This window comes from Lynx canadensis, chromosome A2, assembly GCF_007474595.2.
Source record: "Lynx canadensis isolate LIC74 chromosome A2, mLynCan4.pri.v2, whole genome shotgun sequence".
NCBI lineage: Eukaryota > Metazoa > Chordata > Mammalia > Carnivora > Felidae > Lynx > Lynx canadensis.
This window is the reverse complement of record NC_044304.2, coordinates 6,484,147-6,504,154: the sequence shown is the minus strand read 5'-3', so window position 1 is coordinate 6,504,154 and position 20,008 is coordinate 6,484,147. Positions and strand designations below refer to the sequence as shown.

Here is a 20,008-nt window from a genome sequence, read left to right as displayed (position 1 = left end):
TGTGGAAACCAGCAGGGGGGTCGCTCAGACGTCTGACCATGGAAAAACCACAGTCAATCTGAGAACAAGTTTAGTTGCCCAGTGGAACTCATCTCTGCCTTTAACACACAGCACTGTGGGGGTCCCGGCTTCCTCTGAGGCCACCAATCCTGAAAGGCAACGTGGCCCCTGGTCAGAATCATCAGTGACCACAGAGAGAGTTGGGCCAGAACCCTCTTCTTCAGTCTCCTCTGTGTCCCCTGAGGTGACCACTGCCTTCAGCTCTGCCCCCACAATGCCGGAAACTGTGGGCTCCACCTCATCCATCCCTAAGTTTAGGGAAATAACTACTGAGAAGGCATCAGCTCCCTCCCTGGCCTCTGTACTGCTGGGTGGAAGCTCTCCCCCATCTCCCCCAGAGGCCACATCTTCCGTGGGCACCGGGGAGGGCGCAGGGACAAGTCCACTCATGTCACAGGCCAGCTCATCTTCCGGAAGGGAAATTGACTCCTCTGCTTACTCATCCTCCAGCATCAGCCACAGTGCTGATTCTTTTGATCCATCCGCCAGAGGAGTGACCGGGGCCTCTCCCCTAGACCCCACGGCCTCGAGCTGGATCTCCTCATCAGCACTTACTGACTTTCAGGCACAGACAAGCCAAACTTCTCCCAAGACTCTTTCCTCCTCAGGGCCAGAGCACACCAGCCTGGGAGAGGAGAGTGGCCTGGCCAGGACCTCATCAGGAACATTTACCTCTTCTGAAGCCAAGGGAGAGCCCTCCTGGACATCTGTCTCTGTACCGTCAGAGGCTCCACCTGACAGAGGTGAGACTTCTGGGTCAGACCATCTGTTCCTGATCTGGATAGCTTGCCCCCATCCATAAGTAAGGACCTACTCTTTCTGCCCCCTTGGAAATGGCTTTGTTCTCCTTGGTTTGGCCACTGGCCACTGAAGATGGTAAGAAATCTCCTCGCCTTTTTTTTTTTAATTTTTTTTTCAACGTTTATTTATTTTTGGGACAGAGAGAGACAGAGCATGAATGGGGGAGGGGCAGAGAGAGAGGGAGACACAGAATCGGAAACAGGCTCCAGGCTCCGAGCCATCAGCCCAGAGCCTGACGCGGGGCTCGAACTCACGGACCGCGAGATCGTGACCTGGCTGAAGTCGGACGCTTAACCGACTGCGCCACCCAGGCGCCCCATCTCCTCGCCTTTTTTTAACAGGATATATGACTTGTCTTGCATCAGGATTCCGGTTTCAGGGAAATGTCCAATTGGCTAGGGGGCCACTAGAGCCCCTGGGTCTGGTTTTCTACCGGTAGTATGGGGTTGCCCTTCTATAGTGTGCAGTGTAGACTTCCTGATGAATCTCACATTTTTTAAAACCTTTTTTTTAATTGAGGTAATATACAGTTCAATGGCATTAAGCACATTCACACTGTTGTGTAACCATCCCCATCATCCATCTCCAGAACTTTATCTTCCCCAACAGACACTTTATTCCCATTAAACACTAAGTCCTCTTTTTCCCCTTCTCCTAGCATCTGAAATCATCATTCTGCTTCTGTCTCTGTGAATCTGACTATTCTAGGTACCTTATATAAGTGGAATCATGTAATATTTGTCCTTTTGTGTCTGGCTTATTTCACTTAGCATAATGTTTTCAAGGGTCATCCATGTTGTAGCTTGTATCACAATTTCTTTCCTTTTTTTAATGTTTATTATTTTTTTTTTTTTAAGGGAGAGAGAGACAGAGCATGAGCAGGGGAGGGGCAGAGAGAGAAGGAGACACAGAATCTGAAGCAGACTCCAGGCTCTGAACTGTCAGCCCGGAGCCCAGTGTGGGCCCTAAACTCATGAACTGTGAGATCATGACCTGAGCCGAAGTTGGCCGCTTAACCAACGGAGCCACTCAGGCGCCCCTCTTTCCTTTTTAAGGCTGAAAAACAGTTCATTGTAGTGCCTTTTGCTTATTCATACATAGATGGACATTTGGGCTGTCTCCATGTTTTGCCCATTGTTGATCAGGCTGCTATGAACATTAGCGTACAAATACCTACTTGAGTCCTTTTGATTCTTTGGGGAAAAATACCTAGTAATGGAATTGCTACATAATATGGTAGAATACTAAATTCTTATGTTTAGATTTTGAAACTTCTTCTTGAGGTCACCTGTTCTCACCCAGATAAGAATCAGCCCATCATGACTAAGCTTCCCTAGGTATCTCCAATTGATGGTCCATCTCAATAAGACTAGTGGGAGGGCGCCTGGGTGGCTCAGTCGGTTAAGCGTCCGACTTCAGCTCAGGTCACGATCTCGCAGTCGGTGAGTTCCAGCCCCGCGTCAGGCTCTGTGCTGACAGCTCGGAGCCTGGAGCCTACTTCTGATTCTGTGTCTCCCTCTCTCTCTGACCCTCCCCCGTTCATGCTCTGTCTCTCTCTGTCTCAAAAGTAAATAAACATTAAAAAAATTAAAAAAAAAAAGACTAGTGGGAATAGAAGTATGTGGCTTCTGTGTCTGTCTTGTCTCCCTGAGAGGACTGATCACATCACCTTGGTCATCACTGGTTATAAAACAAGCAGGTTCCTATCAGGAATCTGACAGCCTTTCCTGACACTATCTGGCATATGCCCTCCTCTATGTCCTATTAGGATATCTGACTTGAAGTCACCTGGACAGACATCTGCCTCACTCTTTGACAAGCCCATTTTTTATGGACTAGACCAGCACTTTGATGTGATATCCGTGATCCCAGACTTTATGTGGATTCTGTTGATTCTGGGACTAGAGAGAGAAGAGGCTCAATTATTGCCCATTAATATCTTATTTCATCATGCTTGTTCACGGCACAATTCTCACGCAGAGCTGGTGTTCCAGTCCCCCAAATCTGTGTTCTCCTGTCTCTAGCCTTTGAATAACATTTTCTTATAGATAAATGTCTTTGTTTCCAAACTGGGCACATATTAGTTTTTCTCAGGTGCCTTCCCTCTAAACTGACCAGTATCCATCCAACCCACCTGTCTCTCCTACAGGCACTGATGGGACTGTGGTGTCCGTTACTCACTTCCCCACATATGAAAGTTCCTCATGGCTGAACAGTGACCCTTCAACACCTGTGACCGTGGTTGATTCTGCAGGTATGACAGCTGCTGCTAAACTTTGTCTCTCTAGGAACCATGTTTTCTATTCTCTGGTAAGTTGTGTTTCTGCTAGAACTAGCCTGAGATGTTGGTACCACCTGCATTTCTCCTAAAAAATGTAGATCTCTGGGCCCTATTTCTCCAATATGGGACTTAAATATCTCCAAGGACACAAGAGACCATTCAATGTTCAGGACGTTTTCATTAGTATATGGGTCTTATCGAAAGAGGTCCAGAGCTAGCATGATAAGGATTGGTCAGGGGTGGTTGATAGTTCCTGGAATGAGCCCTACATGAGAAAAAGCCACTATCTTGGAGGATGTGATACCATGAGCAAGTCAACTCTGTGTCCTGGAGGTTTTCCTAAAAAGGAAATGGTTCTCTCTTGTCAGGTAGAAGCGATAGAGGTTTAGAGACTGACCTATCATTTTATAATCTAATCTTCCCTGCCCTTAGATTCTCTTTAAAGGCCAAATAGGAGTTTCCAAAATAAGAAATAATAAGATAATATACATATTAAATTATGCCCTAAATCTTTAGAGATAATATCCAGTAATCCAGGGCTTCAGGTGGGGAAGCAGGGACCACAGGCACTTGGTAAATAAGGGTCAGATATGGGGAAGGAGCAGTAGATATAGAAAAGGAAGGACAGACTCTCCCCCATTGGTCAGAAACAGGATTTGTTAAATGTTCTCTCCAAGCAAACTCACAGAGATCAATCTAATAATCATAGAAACCTTACCATAATCACTAATACTTCCTAAAATCATGAGTACACGTTTTAGCAACAGAGGGCTTGGGGGGACAACTACACTGTATCATGTCACAGCTTCTCCTGGTGGCCAGCAGATGACCACTATGTTTGCTGAGACTTTAGGAATGAGTCGGACTGCTGAAAGCCCTGAACTGACAACTCTATACATTTCCATTGCTTCTTCTGAGAAGCCAAGCACACAGCCTGATGTAAATGGTCCCTTTCTCTGCCTGGCCCTGTATATACCTTGATCTTGACAACTAGTACATATCCATCATCTGCAACTATTACCAGGTCAACTTCTCATAGAGACACAAGTTCTCAGGAACTCATTCTGGAGCCCAAAACCAGCCCATCCGTCTCAGTATAAGCCTTCTCTTCAGGGTCCAGGACGGGTAAGGTCAAGCATCTTTGGGTGGTCAGCAGCACAGGAGTGGCCATCATGTCCTTACCAGCACCAGTCCTTACCAGCATGGAAGGCAAGCAGAGCCCTCCCTCAACTCTTCCTACAGCATTCACAATGTCAGGGCATAAGTACCCAGTAGCAGTGACCCCTCCTGAAGGAAATCTGACTCTGAGTACAAGTTCCAAGGGACAGAACTTGAAGTCTCCTACACTAGAGATGACAGTGTAAACCATTTTCTGAAGTGAGACACCACTGAGATGACGGGGTCACTCACCGGGTCTAGTGAAAACCAGATCGCCGGTGGGTGTGAGCACAGAAATTGGGAGGAGTTCTCCAAGTTGGATCAGTACCTCAGTGGAGACACTGGCTGCTTCTGAGACCACTACAGACACAGAGGGAATTCATCCTTTTACAGTTTTACTGGTAGACTCTGTCTGGGCAACCAGTTCTGGGGCTGGTCATGTTCTCCTGTTCCTACCCACTCAGAATCACACAATGTCACGCCACCAATGGTTACAGCCTTCATTCCAGAGGCAACCAACCTTTACACTTCAGCCTCCATTCTTCCTAAAACTGCAAGGACTGGGGAAGAAACTGGTTCCTCACAGACTCTTGGACTGAGGGACACTGGTATTTCTCAGGATTCTAGCACAGCCACAGACACAAAAGCATGATCTTTTCCCAAATGTTCAGGGATGCTACTACTGAAATCACTGGGACTTGAGTTTGCTTCCCAGTAAACTGTACCTATCCCAGGCTTTACTCAGTCAGTAGGTGACACTGGCATCCCCAGAAGAACCAACATCAACCATTGTCTTGCCTCACATGGCTGATTCTTTACACATGACCTTCAACACACCAACAAGCCCGTCTAGGACTGCAGCAAAGAGCACTCTTACTCTGGACACCACGACCACAGCCTCCTGGGAAGGAACCCCTCTGCTGAGACTCAGTTTTTCACTCTCAGAGATAACTACTCCTATGAGCAGAGGGCTAGAGGCGCCATCATAGACAAGACCTTCTTTTTTGGAGGTCTTGGAGGATTTGGAGAAAAGACCAAATCCCTGTCCCCTCTGGTACTTATTCTAAGCTCAACTTCAGCTTCTTATGTTTCTTCCAAGGCAGAGAAATCCAGAACCCCTAATTCTCCTTCACTTGCCTCTGGACTGACACTGTCTACATTATTCACCAACATTCAATTCCAGAAAACCACAGTTTTCCCAGGCACTGGCTCCCCAGAATATCCTTGGTGCCTGAGCATTACTGTGGGAGAATACAGGACCCTTAAGGTGATCTCTGTGGCCAGGCCACCAAAGGCCACCACATATGGTGTAGTTGTGACTCTAGCCACTGAGGAGAGCTCCTCTGATGTAGAGCCCAGCTCAGCTCCATGTGTTAATACCTGTATCCCATTTACAAGTAAGAACCTAGTTCCTGACTTCTCTTGCACTGGGCATTCTGAGATTTGGTGGATACTATTCAAAAAAGTAAAGAGAGGATTCCTGCTGAGAATGTCCATCTGGTTACACATATCTAGTAGGATAATTCTACTTTCTCTATGTAACTAGTGACACTTTTAGCATCCCTGAGTCCAAATTCAGTTCCTTCCAGTCTGAGCCTACCTTTACCCTCCCCAGATGTGAAGTCTGCATGATGATAGTTATAAAAGAATGATAAAGGGAAATAAGAAAGTGCATAACCAAGACATATTGTTTGCATATGTTTGCTAATCTGATATAATAATTCATGATATAATCCTTATTTTACTTATGGAGAGTCTAAAACATGGGAGAGAAAAATCAACCAATGGTGAATTCACATTAGGTGCTAGAGACAGACTACTGCCAAATGCTTTTGCTTGAGGCCAATCAATTCAGCAGTCCCACCATCAACAGGAAACTCTTCTATAATTATGATGTAAGACACCTTATCAGTTTGATTCCGTGCCAAGAGAGTCAGTCCTCACCATGTGCCTTCTCAGAGACAGATGAGGACATGCTGAGTCAGTGCCTAGTGAGAGCATTTCTTGTGTGTTCCCATCTTGAAGGAAAGCTAGGCTGACGTGTCAATCCTCTTTTCCTTCAGGTCCTCAGGAGCCTGTGACAACCACCACTGGGGAGCTGAGTGAGGGGGCGTATGGAGGCACCACGTGGTCAACGGGTGACCCCATGTCTCTGGTGACTGTAGGCAGACTGGGTATGTATGATCCTCTGTGTACATTATGCTTAAGATTGGTCTCTGGACTAAAATAATTGATTTCCTCAGTCCCAGGTTCTGGTACATAATCAAAACTTTCTGCTGTTGTACCCAGAGGCTATTGGTAACATTTTAAGTGGAGATTTATTGACTTCTAATATGACTTGCTTCTCCTTAGTAATTTATATGTTCAAGAGCCAGTCATTTCAGCTTTAGGAACAGATATAATGTCTCTACAAAACAGCTGACCAATTGTGAAGGGCCTTCCTAATTCAGATACCATCACTAAGGTCAGGGATTTCCAAGAACAGGGAAAGGTAGACCTGAGATGCCATTGGTTTATTCTACGGGACAATTCATAATTACAAAATGATTATAACGCTGTCCACTGTTACAGTGTTCTGCAGGTGAGAGGAGGTGTCCATTTAAGGTGCTAGGTGGATGAATACAGCTGTCCTGATTCCTGAAAGCAATACTTTGACATGTCTTTCTATGCTAGAAGGCGGAAAGGTTCTTCATTTCACCTAATTAGAGGTGAAAGAATAAGAAAATATATAGGAAGTAAGGTGCCTTAATCTACCTCTTCCCTTACCCTGTTAAAAACCAAGCCACAGAAATTTTCATTAGAATCACAGTTTTGAGGTCTAGGGGATAAAGACAGATATTAGACTAAAAGAGATTGATTGAGAAGGCTGGACCAAGGTGGAAAAATGGAGAGGGAGAGTTTTTCTCCACCAAAAGTTGGGAGAGTTTTTCTCTATTCCTGTGTAGAATCTTTACCCTCCACTAAGACATGAGATGTGGTATATAGGTCTGCATGGAGGCCACACTGATATAAAAACCTAAGATGCCAGAGGGAGCTCTGAGAGCCAGTAGACCAAGCTCATGTACCCAACATTGGGCACAGGGTTGGACAATATGATTCCTGCCATCTAGAGGAACATATTATGTGCAGATTTGTAAGGAGAGAGGAAGGAGAATCAAAATCAGAAGAGCCCCATTTTTACCTCCTTGCAAACTTCCTAACTGAAGAGCTGTTTCAGTCACAGGCCTGCCCACAAGAAGCCCAGGAACATCTGAAGATATCCTAAATCCAAGCTCCAAGGAGCCCAGCAGCAGCAGCCACAAGGCCAGGATCACTGTGGGGACTTCTCTTAGGAAGACTCCAAAAGAGACTGCCCCTGTGGATACCACAGTGGGACTGGCCACCCTTCAGTCCCCGAACACAGGGAGTGTCAGCACCAAACTCCTTCCCTTGCCCACAGGAAACACGATGACAGCAGAATCATCCACAGAAATGGCAGTAGTTACAAATAACATCTCACACTCCACACATCCAGCTGAGGCCTGGGCTAGTACTTATTCTGGGACACCAGAAGGGACAAGCCAGTCAAGAGGAACAATGTCCTCTTTCCACCCAGAATCAACTTCTGTAGGTGCCACAGGGAAGGTTCAGCAAGTCAGCTCAGGCTTGACTTCAAAGACAACTGAAATGGACTTGTCCACACGGTTTGGCTCCACCGAGGGGACCGCAGTGGACACTCATTTCCCCTTGAGCACATCTTCCACTGGTCTTCAAGACTCTGCAACAAGTTTAGTTATCTCCAAGGTAGCCACAGGCTCAGTGGCAGATAAATCCGAACTTAAAACCACGCCGTGGGTCAGCACCGTGGTCATTCCTTCCACGGCCTTCAGTACAAAGGCAATGGCAGTTGAACGACAGACAGGTGGATCTGTGGGGAAGGCTTATTCATCTGGCCCATGGCCAAAGCAGATACCTCGGAGTGACCCAATGTCGAGTGCCTCCCCTGTGAAGCCAGACACAGCTACCACCACCCTCACAACCCACATTCCTCCAACAGGACCTTGGACTTCTGACAGGTCAGAAGGCTCAGCCACTATCAGCCTCACCAGTATGGCAAAAGAGACAACTGGTTCCTCTATAGCTGCTACTTCCCCTTTGGTGGGGCCCAATTCTGAGTCCATCACTGGACTGGAGACCACTGAAATGGCATCTCCACCTGGGGTCCCTTCTGTGACATCATATCCGACAGAACTAACAAGCAAGGGTGGGGCTCTCACCTTGGTGATCATCACCTCCAGCCCCAGGGGAGCAAGGTCAGTTTCAACTATAATGACTAGCCCGGAGAGGAAGTCCAGGGCCACAGGCAGCACCCAAGCACCAGGGACCTCTCCATGGACTGTCACAGACACAGCTGTCCAGTCACATGTCACTGGTTTGCCCAAAGTCAGTTCTACAGGGAGGACACTTTCCTCCTCAGCAGTGGCTACTGGAACAGCTGAACAACAAACAAGTGTATCTGTGGGTGCGGCTTATTCATCTGCTATCACACGGTCAGACAAGACAACTGGGAGTGATCTGATTCATGGTGCATCTCTAGAAGCCACAGACACATTGCATCTCACCTCCAGAGAACAAACCACATCGGCAACTCTGACATTTAAAAGCCAAGCCATCACCAGCCCTACCAATGATGCTTCAGGAGGAAAAATGAACTCTTCACCATCTGGTGTATTTCCTTCAATGGAGTCTAAGATGCTGGTGGCCGTCACAAGTGTAACGACTAGTAAGGCTGCCTCTATGACTGAGCAACTGTCACAGACCTCATTTCCTGCAGAAGCGAGCATGATGAGTACGACCACAGCCCCCCCTCCACGTGTCATCACCACTATCACCACTATGGGAACCAACTCAGTCCTGACTACCATGTCCAACCCAGAGAGGAGAGAGAGCACCATGGACAGCACCCTGGCTACAGAGACCAGCACATCTGCCATGGAGCATCCTTCCACCTGGTCATCCACAACTGCTTCTGCCCCAACATCAGGCTCCTCGGCTATGAAAGACATAACTTCAATTTTGAAAGTCACAGGTTCTCCCAAAACAACTTCTGCAATGGGCACAACTTCATCCTTAGCATCAAGCACAGAATCAGGCTCTTTATCTACTCCCCATGGCATTATGACTGTTACTGGAACCAGCCCAGCCAGTCCATCTTCTCATGCTTCAGCTGAAGATATGAGGTCCACAAATATGAGAACATTGACTCCTTCAGACACAACTGCATCTATGCCCATTTCAACTTCTGGTATCGAGAAGATGAACACCTTACTTCCTGACATTTTAGACACAAGTTGGACTACCAGTAAAAGAAATATGGAAGTTCTGCCTGGTTCAATGGCTTTCACTGACCATCCAAATACAAAGACTGACCCCAATATCCTCCTATCCATTTCACTGCCTGATTCTCTGCCCACACATGACTGGACTACTGGGAAACCTGTGTCACCAGCCACAACCACTACCTCCACTCCTCAAGGGGACACAACTCAAAAATTCAATGTAATGAACACGATCAGACCAACTACCTCATACATACCATTCTTTACAACGGAAACAGGTATAGCTCCTTCGCTAAGTTACACTCCTACAAATGAAGAGAGAAGAACAGAGAAATACACCAATGACAACATATCTACCCCAACACTTCCTCAGTCCATGAGGTCATCAGATACCACCAGGGGCCGTATAATGAAAGTTGTGACAAATGGTGAAAAACTAACCATGAGTGAACAGAATGGTACTACTAGGACTACATCTGAGGGCACGCTAGCCTTGGGTACCTCAGCCATAGCATCAAGGGCAGAGATGCACTCGGCTGCGACTCAGGGTTCTAGACACTCAGAGACGACCACTAGCATGGACAGACATTCAGAGGATGTGTCACACCCAAGCCCTTCCTCTGAGCAGGACATCAGCTCTCCATCTTCCCTGGTGCCTTTATCTTCCATGACCTCATCCTCTACAGTGTCCCCCACACTGCCAACCAGTAATCCTCCTTCTCTTGTACCTGTCACGTCACCTCTCACCCATGGCCTGCTGAGGACCCACAGCACTTGGAACACAAGCTTGGAAGGTGTGATCAGTTCACCCTCAGGTCTGAGTAAAACCTCAGTAGAGATTCAGGCCTCGTCTGAAGACTCTACTGATACAGAGGCCACTCACCTTCCCCAAAACACAGCAGTGACCTACGTAACGACCCTCAGTTCTGCATGGGAATCTAACCCCGTGGCCCCAGCAGGCTTACAGCCAGACACGGGCACATCTCATGTCAAGACCTCCTCCATTGGTGGGGATGCAATGGCTTCCACAAAATGGTCAGGCCTCTCTGGAACCACGGAGACTGAGACACCATCAAAGATGTCCCTGGCCCCAGACCCATGGGAAACCAACACGTTCCGGCACACCAGCTCAGCCACAGAGGAAATGACTGGCCCTTCCAGGGTGTCCACAGGTACTAATACTGAGGCCACCAGGACAGGCATCATGTTCTTTAGCAGGGCATCCACCCTGGGCCCTGTTCAGCTCACGATGTCACCAGACTTCCCCACAGAAATCAACACCAGGCTCTCTCTTTCCCCCGTCATGACAGAATCTGAACCTATAACCATGGACACTATAAACATTCCCTTAGAGGCTATACCCCAAGGCACACTAGTCTGGGATACATCAGCCACAGCATCAGGGGCACAGACACACTCAGCCATGACTCAGGGTTCTCCACGCCCAGAGATGGCCGCTAGCGGGGACAGAGGTTCTGAAGATGAGTCACTCGCCAGCCCTTCCTCTGAGCAGGACATCAGCTCTACATCTTCCCTGGTGCCATCTTTACAAGGTATGTCCTTGACTTCTGCAGTGTCCCCCACACCTCCAGCCAGTAGTTCTTATCCTTCTGACTCTGTCACCTCACCTCTCACCACTGGCCTGCCGAGGACCCACATCACATGGGGTATGAGCTCGGAAGGTGTGAACAGTTCACCCTCAGGTCTGAGTCAGACCTCAGTCGATGTATGGGCCCCATCTGAAGTCTCTACCACTACAGAAGCTATTCACCCTCCCAAAACCACAGCAGTGACCCACATGGGGACCCTCAGTACTGCATGGGAAGCCCACTCCTCAGCCCCAGCTGTCTCAGAGACAGCCACTGGCACAACTCCGATTGAGACCTCCCCCACTGGTGGGACCACAATGGCTGTCACACCAATGCCTGGCTTCTCTGGAACCACGGAGACTCAGACACAGTCAAAGTCCTCCCTGGCCCCGCAACCACAGGAAACCATCACATCCCAGCACACCACCTCAGCTACAGAGGAAATTACCGTCCCTTCCGAAGTGTCCACTGGTACTAGGTCTGGGGTCTCCAGGACAGTGTTCATCTCCCGGAGTGGAACTTCCATCCCTGTCCCTACTCGGGCCACAGTGTCACCAGGCATCCCCATGGGAATCAACACCAGGCTCTCTGCCTCACCAGTCATGGCAGAATCTTCACCTATAGCCAAGGCCACTGAAACCATTCCCCCGGAAGCTATATCCCAGGGCATGCTAGCCTGGGGCACATTAGCGACAGCCTTGGAGCCTCATACGCTCTCGGCTGTGACTCAGGGTTCTCCACTTTCAGACGTGACCACTAGCATGGACAGGCGATCTGAGGGTGTGTCACTCTCAAGCCCTTCTTCTGAGCAGGACGTCAGCTCTCCATCTTCCTTGGTGCCTTTACATGCCATGACCTCGTCCTCTGCAGTGTCCTCCACTCTCCCAGCCAGTAGTCCTTTTCCTTCTGACTCTGTCACCTCACCTCTCACCGCTGGCCTGCCGAGGACCCACATCACATGGGGTACGAGCTCAGAAGGTGTAACTAGTTCACCCTCAGGTCTCAGTCAAACCTCAGTCGACGTATGGACCCCATCTGAAGTCTCTACCACTACGGAAGCTATTCACCCTTCTGAAAACACAGCAGTGACCCACAAGGGGACCCTCAGTTCCACATGGGAATCCCGCTCCTCGGCCCCAGCTGGCTCAGAGATAGCCACAAGCATGTCTCCGATCAAGACCTCCTCCCTCGATGGGGATGCCACAGCTTCCACACCAACGCCTGGCCTCTCTGGAACCACGGAGCCTGAGACACAGTCACAGTCGTCCATGGCCCCGGAACCACAGGAAAATGGCACATTCCCCCCCCCATACTATCTCAGCCACAGAGGACATGAGCATCTCTTCCAAGGTCTCCACTGAGTCTAGTGCCGGGGCCTCCAGGACAGACGCCATGTTCTCTAGCAGGACATCCACCCCTGGCCCTGTTCAGCTCACAATGTCACCAGACATCCTCACAGAAATCAACACCAGGCTCTCTACCTCCCCTGTCAAGGCAGAATCTGAACCTATAACCATGGCCACTGAAACTGGTCCCCCAGGGACTTCATCCCAAGGCACACTAGCCTGGGACACATCAGACACAGCATCGGGGGCACAGACACACTCAGCCGTGACTCAAGGTTCTCCACACTCAGAGATGACCGCTAGCGGGGACAGAGTTTCTGAAGATGAGTCACCTGCCAGCCCTTCCTCTGAGCAGGACATCAGCTCTCCATCTTCCCTGGTGCCTTCTTTACAAGGTATGTCCTTGACTTCTGCAGTGTCCCCCACACCTCCAGCCAGTAGTTCTTATCCTTCTGACTCTGTCACCTCACCTCTCACCACTGGCCTGCCGAGGACCCACATCACATGGGGTACGAGCTCGGAAGGTGTGAACAGTTCACCCTCAGGCCTGAGTCAGACCTCAGTGGAGATATGGGCCATGCCTGAAGCCTCTACCACTACAAATGCAATGCCCCCTTCTGAAAACACAGCAGTGTCCCAGGTGGGGACCCTCGGTACCTCAAGGGAATCCCACTCCTCGGCCCCAGCTGGCTCAGAATCAGCCACAGGCACATCTCTAGTCAAGACCTCCTCCCTCGATGGGGACACCATGGTTTCCACTCCAATGCCTGACCTCTCTGCAACCACGGAGACAAAGGCACAGTCAATGTCGTCCCAGGCCCCAGAACCACGGGAAACTGGAACATCCCGCCATACCAGCTCAGCCCCAGAGGAAATCACCGTCCTTTCCGAGCTGTCCACTGGTAATAGTGCTGAGGCCTCTAGGACAGCTGTCATCTCCCCTAGCAGGACATCCATCCCTGGACCTGGTCGGCCAGCGTTGTCACCAGACATCCCCACGGGTATCAACAGCAGGCTCTCTATCTCACCTGTCATCGCAGGATCCTCACCCATATCCAACACCACCAAAACAGTTCCCCGACCGACTACATCCCAAGGCAGTATAGCCTGGGACTCATCAGCCACAGCTTCGTGGACAGAGATGCACTCAGCTGTGACTCAGAGTTCTCCACACTCAGATGGGACTACGAGCGTGGACAGGGTTTCTGAGGATATGTCACGCAGAAGCCCTTCCACTGAGCAGGACATCAGGTCTCCATCTTCCCCAGAGCCTTTCCACGCCGTGACCTCGGCCTCTGCAGTGTCCCCCACATTACCACCCACTAGCCCTTCTCCTCCTGCTTCTGTCACCTCACCTCTCACCCTCAGCCTCTTGAGGACATGGGGCATGAGCTCAGAAAGCGTGACCAGTTCAAACTCAGGACCGAGCAGCATCTCAGTGGAGACCCAGGCCACATCTGAAGCCTCCTCCACTACAGAGGCCATTCACCCTCCCGAAACCACAGCAAGGACCCACATGGGGACCCTCAGTACTGCATGGGAAGCCCACTCCTCAGCCCAGCTGTCTCAGAGACAGCCACTGGCACATCTCCGATTGAGACCTCCCCACTGGTGGGACACAATGGCTTGTCACACCAATGCCTGGCTTCTCTGGAACCACGGAGACTCAGACACAGTCAAAGTCCTCCCTGGCCCGCAACCACAGGAAACCATCACATCCCAGCACACCACCTCAGCTACAGAGGAAATTACCGTCCCTTCCGAAGTGTCCACTGGTACTAGGTCTGGGGTCTCCAGGACAGTGTTCATCTCCCGGAGTGGAACTTCCATCCCTGTCCCTACTCGGGCCACAGTTGTCACCAGGCATCCCCATGGGAATCACACCAGGCTCTCTGCCTCACCAGTCATGGCAGAATCTTCACCTATAGCCAAGGCCACTGAAAACCATTCCCCCGGAAGCTATATCCCAGGGCATGCTAGCCTGGGGCACATTAGCGACAGCCTTGGAGCCTCATACGCTCTCGGCTGTGACTCAGGGTTCTCCACCTTCAGACGTGACCACTAGCATGGACAGGCGATCTGAGGGTGTGTCACTCTCAAGCCCTTCTTCTGAGCAGGACGTCAGCTCTCCATCTTCCTTGGTGCCTTTACATGCCATGACCTCGTCCTCTGCAGGTGTCCTCCACTCTCCCAGCCAGTAGTCCTTTTCCTTCTGACTCTGTCACCTCACCTCTCACCGCTGGCCTGCGAGGACCCACATCACATGGGGTACGAGCTCAGAAGGTGTAACTAGTTCACCCTCAGGTCTCAGTCAAACCCTCAGTCGACGTATGGACCCCATCTGAAGTCTCTACCACTACGGAAGCTATCACCCTTCTGAAAAACACTAGCAGTGACCCACAAGGGGACCCTCAGTTCCACATGGGAATCCGCTCCTCGGCCCCAAGCTGGCTCAGAGATAGCCACAAGCATGTCTCCGATCAAGACCTCCTCCCTCGATGGGGATGCCACAGCTTCCACACCAACGCCTGGCCTCTCTGGAACCACGGAGCCTGAGACACAGTCACAGTCGTCCATGGCCCCGGAACCACAGGAAAATGGCACATTCCCCCCCCATACTATCTCAGCCACAGAGGACATGAGCATCTCTTCCAAGGTCTCCACTGAGTCTAGTGCCGGGGCCTCCAGGACAGACGCCATGTTCTCTAGCAGGACATCCACCCCTGGCCCTGTTCAGCTCACAATGTCACCAGACATCCTCACAGAAATCAACACCAGGCTCTCTACCTCCCTGTCAAGGCAGAATCTGAACCTATAACCATGGCCACTGAAACTGGTCCCCCAGGGACTCTCATCCCAAGGCACACTAGCTGGGACACATCAGACCCAGCATCGGGGCCACAGACACACTCAGCCGTGACTCAAGGTTCTCCACGCCCAGAGATGACCGCTAGCGGGGACAGAGTTTCTGAAGATTGAGTCACCTGCCAGCCCTTCCTCTGAGCAGGACATCAGGCTCTACATCTTCCCTGGTGCCTTCTTTACAAGGTATGTCCTTGACCTTCTGCAGTGTCCCCACACCTCCAGCCAGTAGTTCTTATCCTTCTGACTCTGTCACCTCACCTCTCACCACTGGCCTGCCGAGGACCCACATTCACATTGGGGTACGAGCTCTGGAAAGGTTGTGGAACAGTTCACCCTCAGGCCTGAGTCAGACCTCAGTGGAGATATGGGCCACGCCTGAAGCTCTACCACTACAAATGCAATGCCCCCTTCTGAAAACCCAGCAGTGTCCCAGGTGGGAACCTCGGTACCTCAAGGGAATCCCACTCCTCGGCCCCAGTTGGCTCAGAATCAGCCACAGGCACATCTCTAGTCAAGACCTCCTCCCTCGATGGGGACACCATGGTTTCCACTCCCAATGCCTGACCTCTCTGCAACCACGGAGCACAAAGGCACAGTCATGTCGTCCCAGGCCCCAGAACCACGGGAAACTGGAACATCCCGCCATACAGCTCAGCCCCAGAGGAAATCACCGTCCTTTCCGAGCTGTCCACTGGTAATAGTGCTGAGGCTCAGGACAGCTGTCATCTCCCCTAGCAGGGACATCCATCCCTGGACCTGGTCGGCCAACGTGTCACCAGACATCCCCACGGGTATCAACAGCAGGCTCTCTATCTCACCTGTCATCGCAGGATCCTCACCCATATCCAACACCACCAAAACAGTTCCCCGACCGACTACATCCCAAGGCAGTATAGCCTGGGACTCATCAGCCACAGCTTCGTGGACAGAGATGCACTCAGCTGTGACTCAGAGTTCTCCACACTCAGATGGGACTACGAGCGTGGACAGGGTTTCTGAGGATATGTCACACAGAAGCCCTTCCACTGAGCAGGACATCAGCTCTCCATCTTCCCTGGTGCCTTTACATGCTATGACCTCGGCCTCTGCAGTGTCTCCCACACTGCCAGCCAGTAGGCCTTCTCCTCTTGCTCCTGTCACCTCACCACCTCTCACCACTGGCCTGCCAACAATCCACAGAACGTGGGGCATGAGCACAGAAGGTGTGATCAGTTCACCCTCAGTTCTGACCAGCACGTTAGTGGACACTTGGGCCACATCTGAAGCCTCTACCCCTACAGAGGCCATTCATCCTCCTGAATACACAGCAGTCACCCATGCGGCAACCCTCCTTTCTGCCCAGGAATCCCACTCCTCGTCCCCAGCCTCATCAGAACCAGCCACAGGAACATCTCCAATAGAGACCTCCTCCATCGGTCAGGACACACGGCTTCCACACCAGTGCCTGCCCTCTTGGGAAACCACAGAGAAGGAAACAGTGTCATCGTCATCCCTGGCCCCGGAACTGTGGGAATTGGACTCCTTTCGGCACACCAGCTCAGCCACGGAGGAAATCACCATCCCCCCTGAGGTGTCCCACAGGTTCTAGTGCTGAGGCCTCCAGGACAGACGTCATCTCCCCACAGCAGGACATCCATCCCTTTCCCTTCTCAGCCCACAATGTCCCCTGACATCCCATGGGAATCACACCAGCTCTCTACCTCCCTCATTGAGGCAGAATCTGCACATATAATCATGGCCACCAGACAGTTCCCCCCAGGAGCTACCTCCAGGGCACACTAGCCTGGTTCACATCAGCCTCAGCCGGGAGGGTCTCATATACACTCAGCAATAACTCAGGGTTCTCCACGCTCAGAGGTGACCACTAGCATGGAAAGAGTTCTGAGAATGAGACACACACAAGACCTTCCTCTGAGCAAGACATCAATTCTCCATCTTCCCTGGTGCCTTTTCATGCCATGACTCAACTTCTGCAGTGCCCCCCACTCTGCCAGCCATGGTCCTTCTCTGGTTCCTGTCACCTCACCTCTCACCCCTGGCCTGATGAGGACCCCCAGCACGTGGGGCATGAGCTCAGAAGGGGTGACCAGTCACCCTCAGGTTCTGACCAGCATCTCAGTGGTGGAGACTCGGGCCACGTCTGAATACTCTACTGCTACAGAGGCCATTTCCCATGCCGAAAACACAGCGATGACTCAACGGGATCCCTCAGTTCCACATGGGAATCCCACTCCTCGGCCCCAAATGTCTCAGAGCCAGCCACAGGAATGTCTCCAGTCGAGACCTCCTCCCTCAGTGGGGAACCGGCTTCCCACACAAATGCCTGGCCTCTTTGGGAACCACGGAGACTGAGATACAGTCAGAGTCGTCCCTGGCCCTGGAACCACGGGAAACCAGCACATCCTGGCACATCAGCTCAGCCACAGAGGAAATCACCGTCCCTCCTGAGGTGTCCACTGGTACTAGTCCTGAGGCCACCAGGACAGCCGTCATGTCCCCCAGCAGGACATCCATCCCTGGCCCTGGTCAGGCCACAGTGTCACCAGACATCCCCACAGAAATCAAAACCAGGCTCTCTACCTCCCCTGTCAAGGCAGAATCTGAACCTATAACAATGACCACTGAAACTGTCCCCCTGGGTGCTACACCCCAGGGCACACTAGCCTGGGACACATCAGCCACCAGCATCAGGGGCACAGACACACTTGGTTGTGACTCAGGGTTCTCCACGCTCAGAGATGACCGCTAGCGTGGACACAGGTTCTGAGGATGCGTCACCCACCAGCCCTTCCTCTGAGCAAGACATCAGCTCTCCATCTTCCTTGATGCCTTTACCTGCCATGTCCTCGATTTCTGCAGTGTCTCCCACACTGCTAGCCACTAGCCCTTCTCCACCTGATCATGTCACCTCATCTCTCACCCCTGACCTGCTGACGATCCCCGGTACATGGGACATGAGCTTGGAAGGTGTGACCAGTTCACCCTCAGGTCTAAGTAGCACATTAGTGGACATCCGGACCTCACCTGAAGCCTCTTCCACTATAGAGGCCATTTACCTTCCTGAAAGCACAGCAGTGACCCACGTGGGGACCCTCAGTTCTGTAGGGGATTCCCACTCCTCTGCCCCAGCTGGCTCAGAGACAGCCACAGGCACGTCTCAGTGAGACTTCTTCCCTCCGTGGGGATGCCACAGCCTCCATGCGATGCCTGGCTTCTCTGGAACCACACAGACTGTGACATTGTCAGTGTCATCTCTGGCCTGGAACCATGGGAAAGTGGCATGTATGCCCACACCAGCTCAGCTCCGGTAGGAAAGCACTGTCCCTTCCAAGGTGTCACTGGTATTAGTCCTGAGGCCTCCAGGACCAAGCCATCACTCCCCTAAGGGAACATCCATCCCTGTCCCTATTTGGCCCACAATTTCAAACAGACTTCACCTCGAGAATCAAACACCAAGCTCTCTACCTCCCCCATCGTGGCAGAAGCTGCACCTAAAACCATGGAGACTGAAACTGTTCCCCTGGCGGCTACATCCAGGGCACATTTCCTTGGAACACATCAGCCACAGCCTCGGGGGCTCATATGCACTCGGGTATGACTCAGGATTTCTACGGAGCAGAGATGACCACTAGTGCGGACAGAGGTTCTGAGGATGAGTCACGCTACCAGCCCATCCTCTGAGCAGGACATCAGCTTCTCCATTTCCCCTGGTGCCTTCCCATGCCATGACCTCAGCTTCTCAGTGTCCAACACACTGCCAGCCAGTAGTCCTTTTCCTTCTGACTCTGTCACCTTACCTGTCACACTGGCCTGCTGAGGTCCCACAGCCCATGGGTATGAGCTCAGAAAGTGTGACCAGTTCACCTTCAGGTCTGAGTCAGACCTCAGTGGAAATACAGGACACGTCTGACGCCTCTACAACTGCCAAGTCCATTCACCCTCCCGAAACACAGCAGTGACCCACGTGGGGACCCTCAGTACTGCATGGAAGTCCACTCCTCAGCCCCAGCTGGCTTCAACAACAGCCCCACGCATGTCTCCAATTGAGACCTTCTCCGTTGATGGAGACACCATGGCTCCCACACCAATGCCTGGCCTCTCTGGAACCATGGAGACTGACACACAGTCAACGTCGCCTCTCGCCTGGAAATGAGGGAAACCATCATGTCCCAGCCCACCAGCTCAGGCCCAGAGGACATCAGCATCCCTTCTGAGGTCTTCACCTGGACCAGTGCTGAGGCCTCCAGGACAGACATCATGTCCCCCAGCAGGACATCGTGCCTGGCCCTGTTCTGCCACAATGTCACCAGACATCCCCTATGGAATTCACACTGGGCTTTCTACCTCTTCCCCTAGTGTTGATATTGGAAAAGTCACCATCATCACCAAGAAAGGTACTCTATGGCTGTATCATAGGATACCTTACCTTGGACACATTAACTACAGTTGGTGGCTGAGTGACTCACATTTTTAGTGGGTGAGAGAGGATCCATAGCACGCAGATTGTTGCAAGGATACATTAAGCAAGAGTTTTCTTTCTTTCTTTTCTTTTCTTTTCTTTTCTTTTCTTTTCTTTTCTCTTGTTCTTTC

At 51.1% G+C, this 20,008-nt stretch overlaps 1 protein-coding gene across 1 annotated transcript in view; it reads left to right on the top strand.

Moving 5' to 3' along the window:
- LOC115527545 (mucin-16-like) overlaps positions 1-20,008 on the top strand; it is a 95,401-nt gene that overhangs the window by 2,951 nt on the left and 72,442 nt on the right. Inside the window, 21 exon segments of the mRNA XM_032595286.1 lie at positions 3,011-3,115; positions 6,364-6,474; positions 7,524-12,368; positions 12,529-13,625; positions 14,482-14,728; positions 15,508-15,601; positions 15,800-15,895; positions 16,154-16,988; positions 17,072-17,191; positions 17,276-17,294; positions 17,297-17,384; positions 17,386-17,618; positions 17,621-17,740; positions 17,743-18,098; positions 18,100-18,519; positions 18,612-18,725; positions 18,849-18,951; positions 18,954-19,049; positions 19,154-19,373; positions 19,651-19,695; positions 19,697-19,812. Of these exon segments, the coding sequence (XP_032451177.1) occupies positions 3,011-3,115; positions 6,364-6,474; positions 7,524-12,368; positions 12,529-13,625; positions 14,482-14,728; positions 15,508-15,601; positions 15,800-15,895; positions 16,154-16,988; positions 17,072-17,191; positions 17,276-17,294; positions 17,297-17,384; positions 17,386-17,618; positions 17,621-17,740; positions 17,743-18,098; positions 18,100-18,519; positions 18,612-18,725; positions 18,849-18,951; positions 18,954-19,049; positions 19,154-19,373; positions 19,651-19,695; positions 19,697-19,812 (9,480 nt within the window).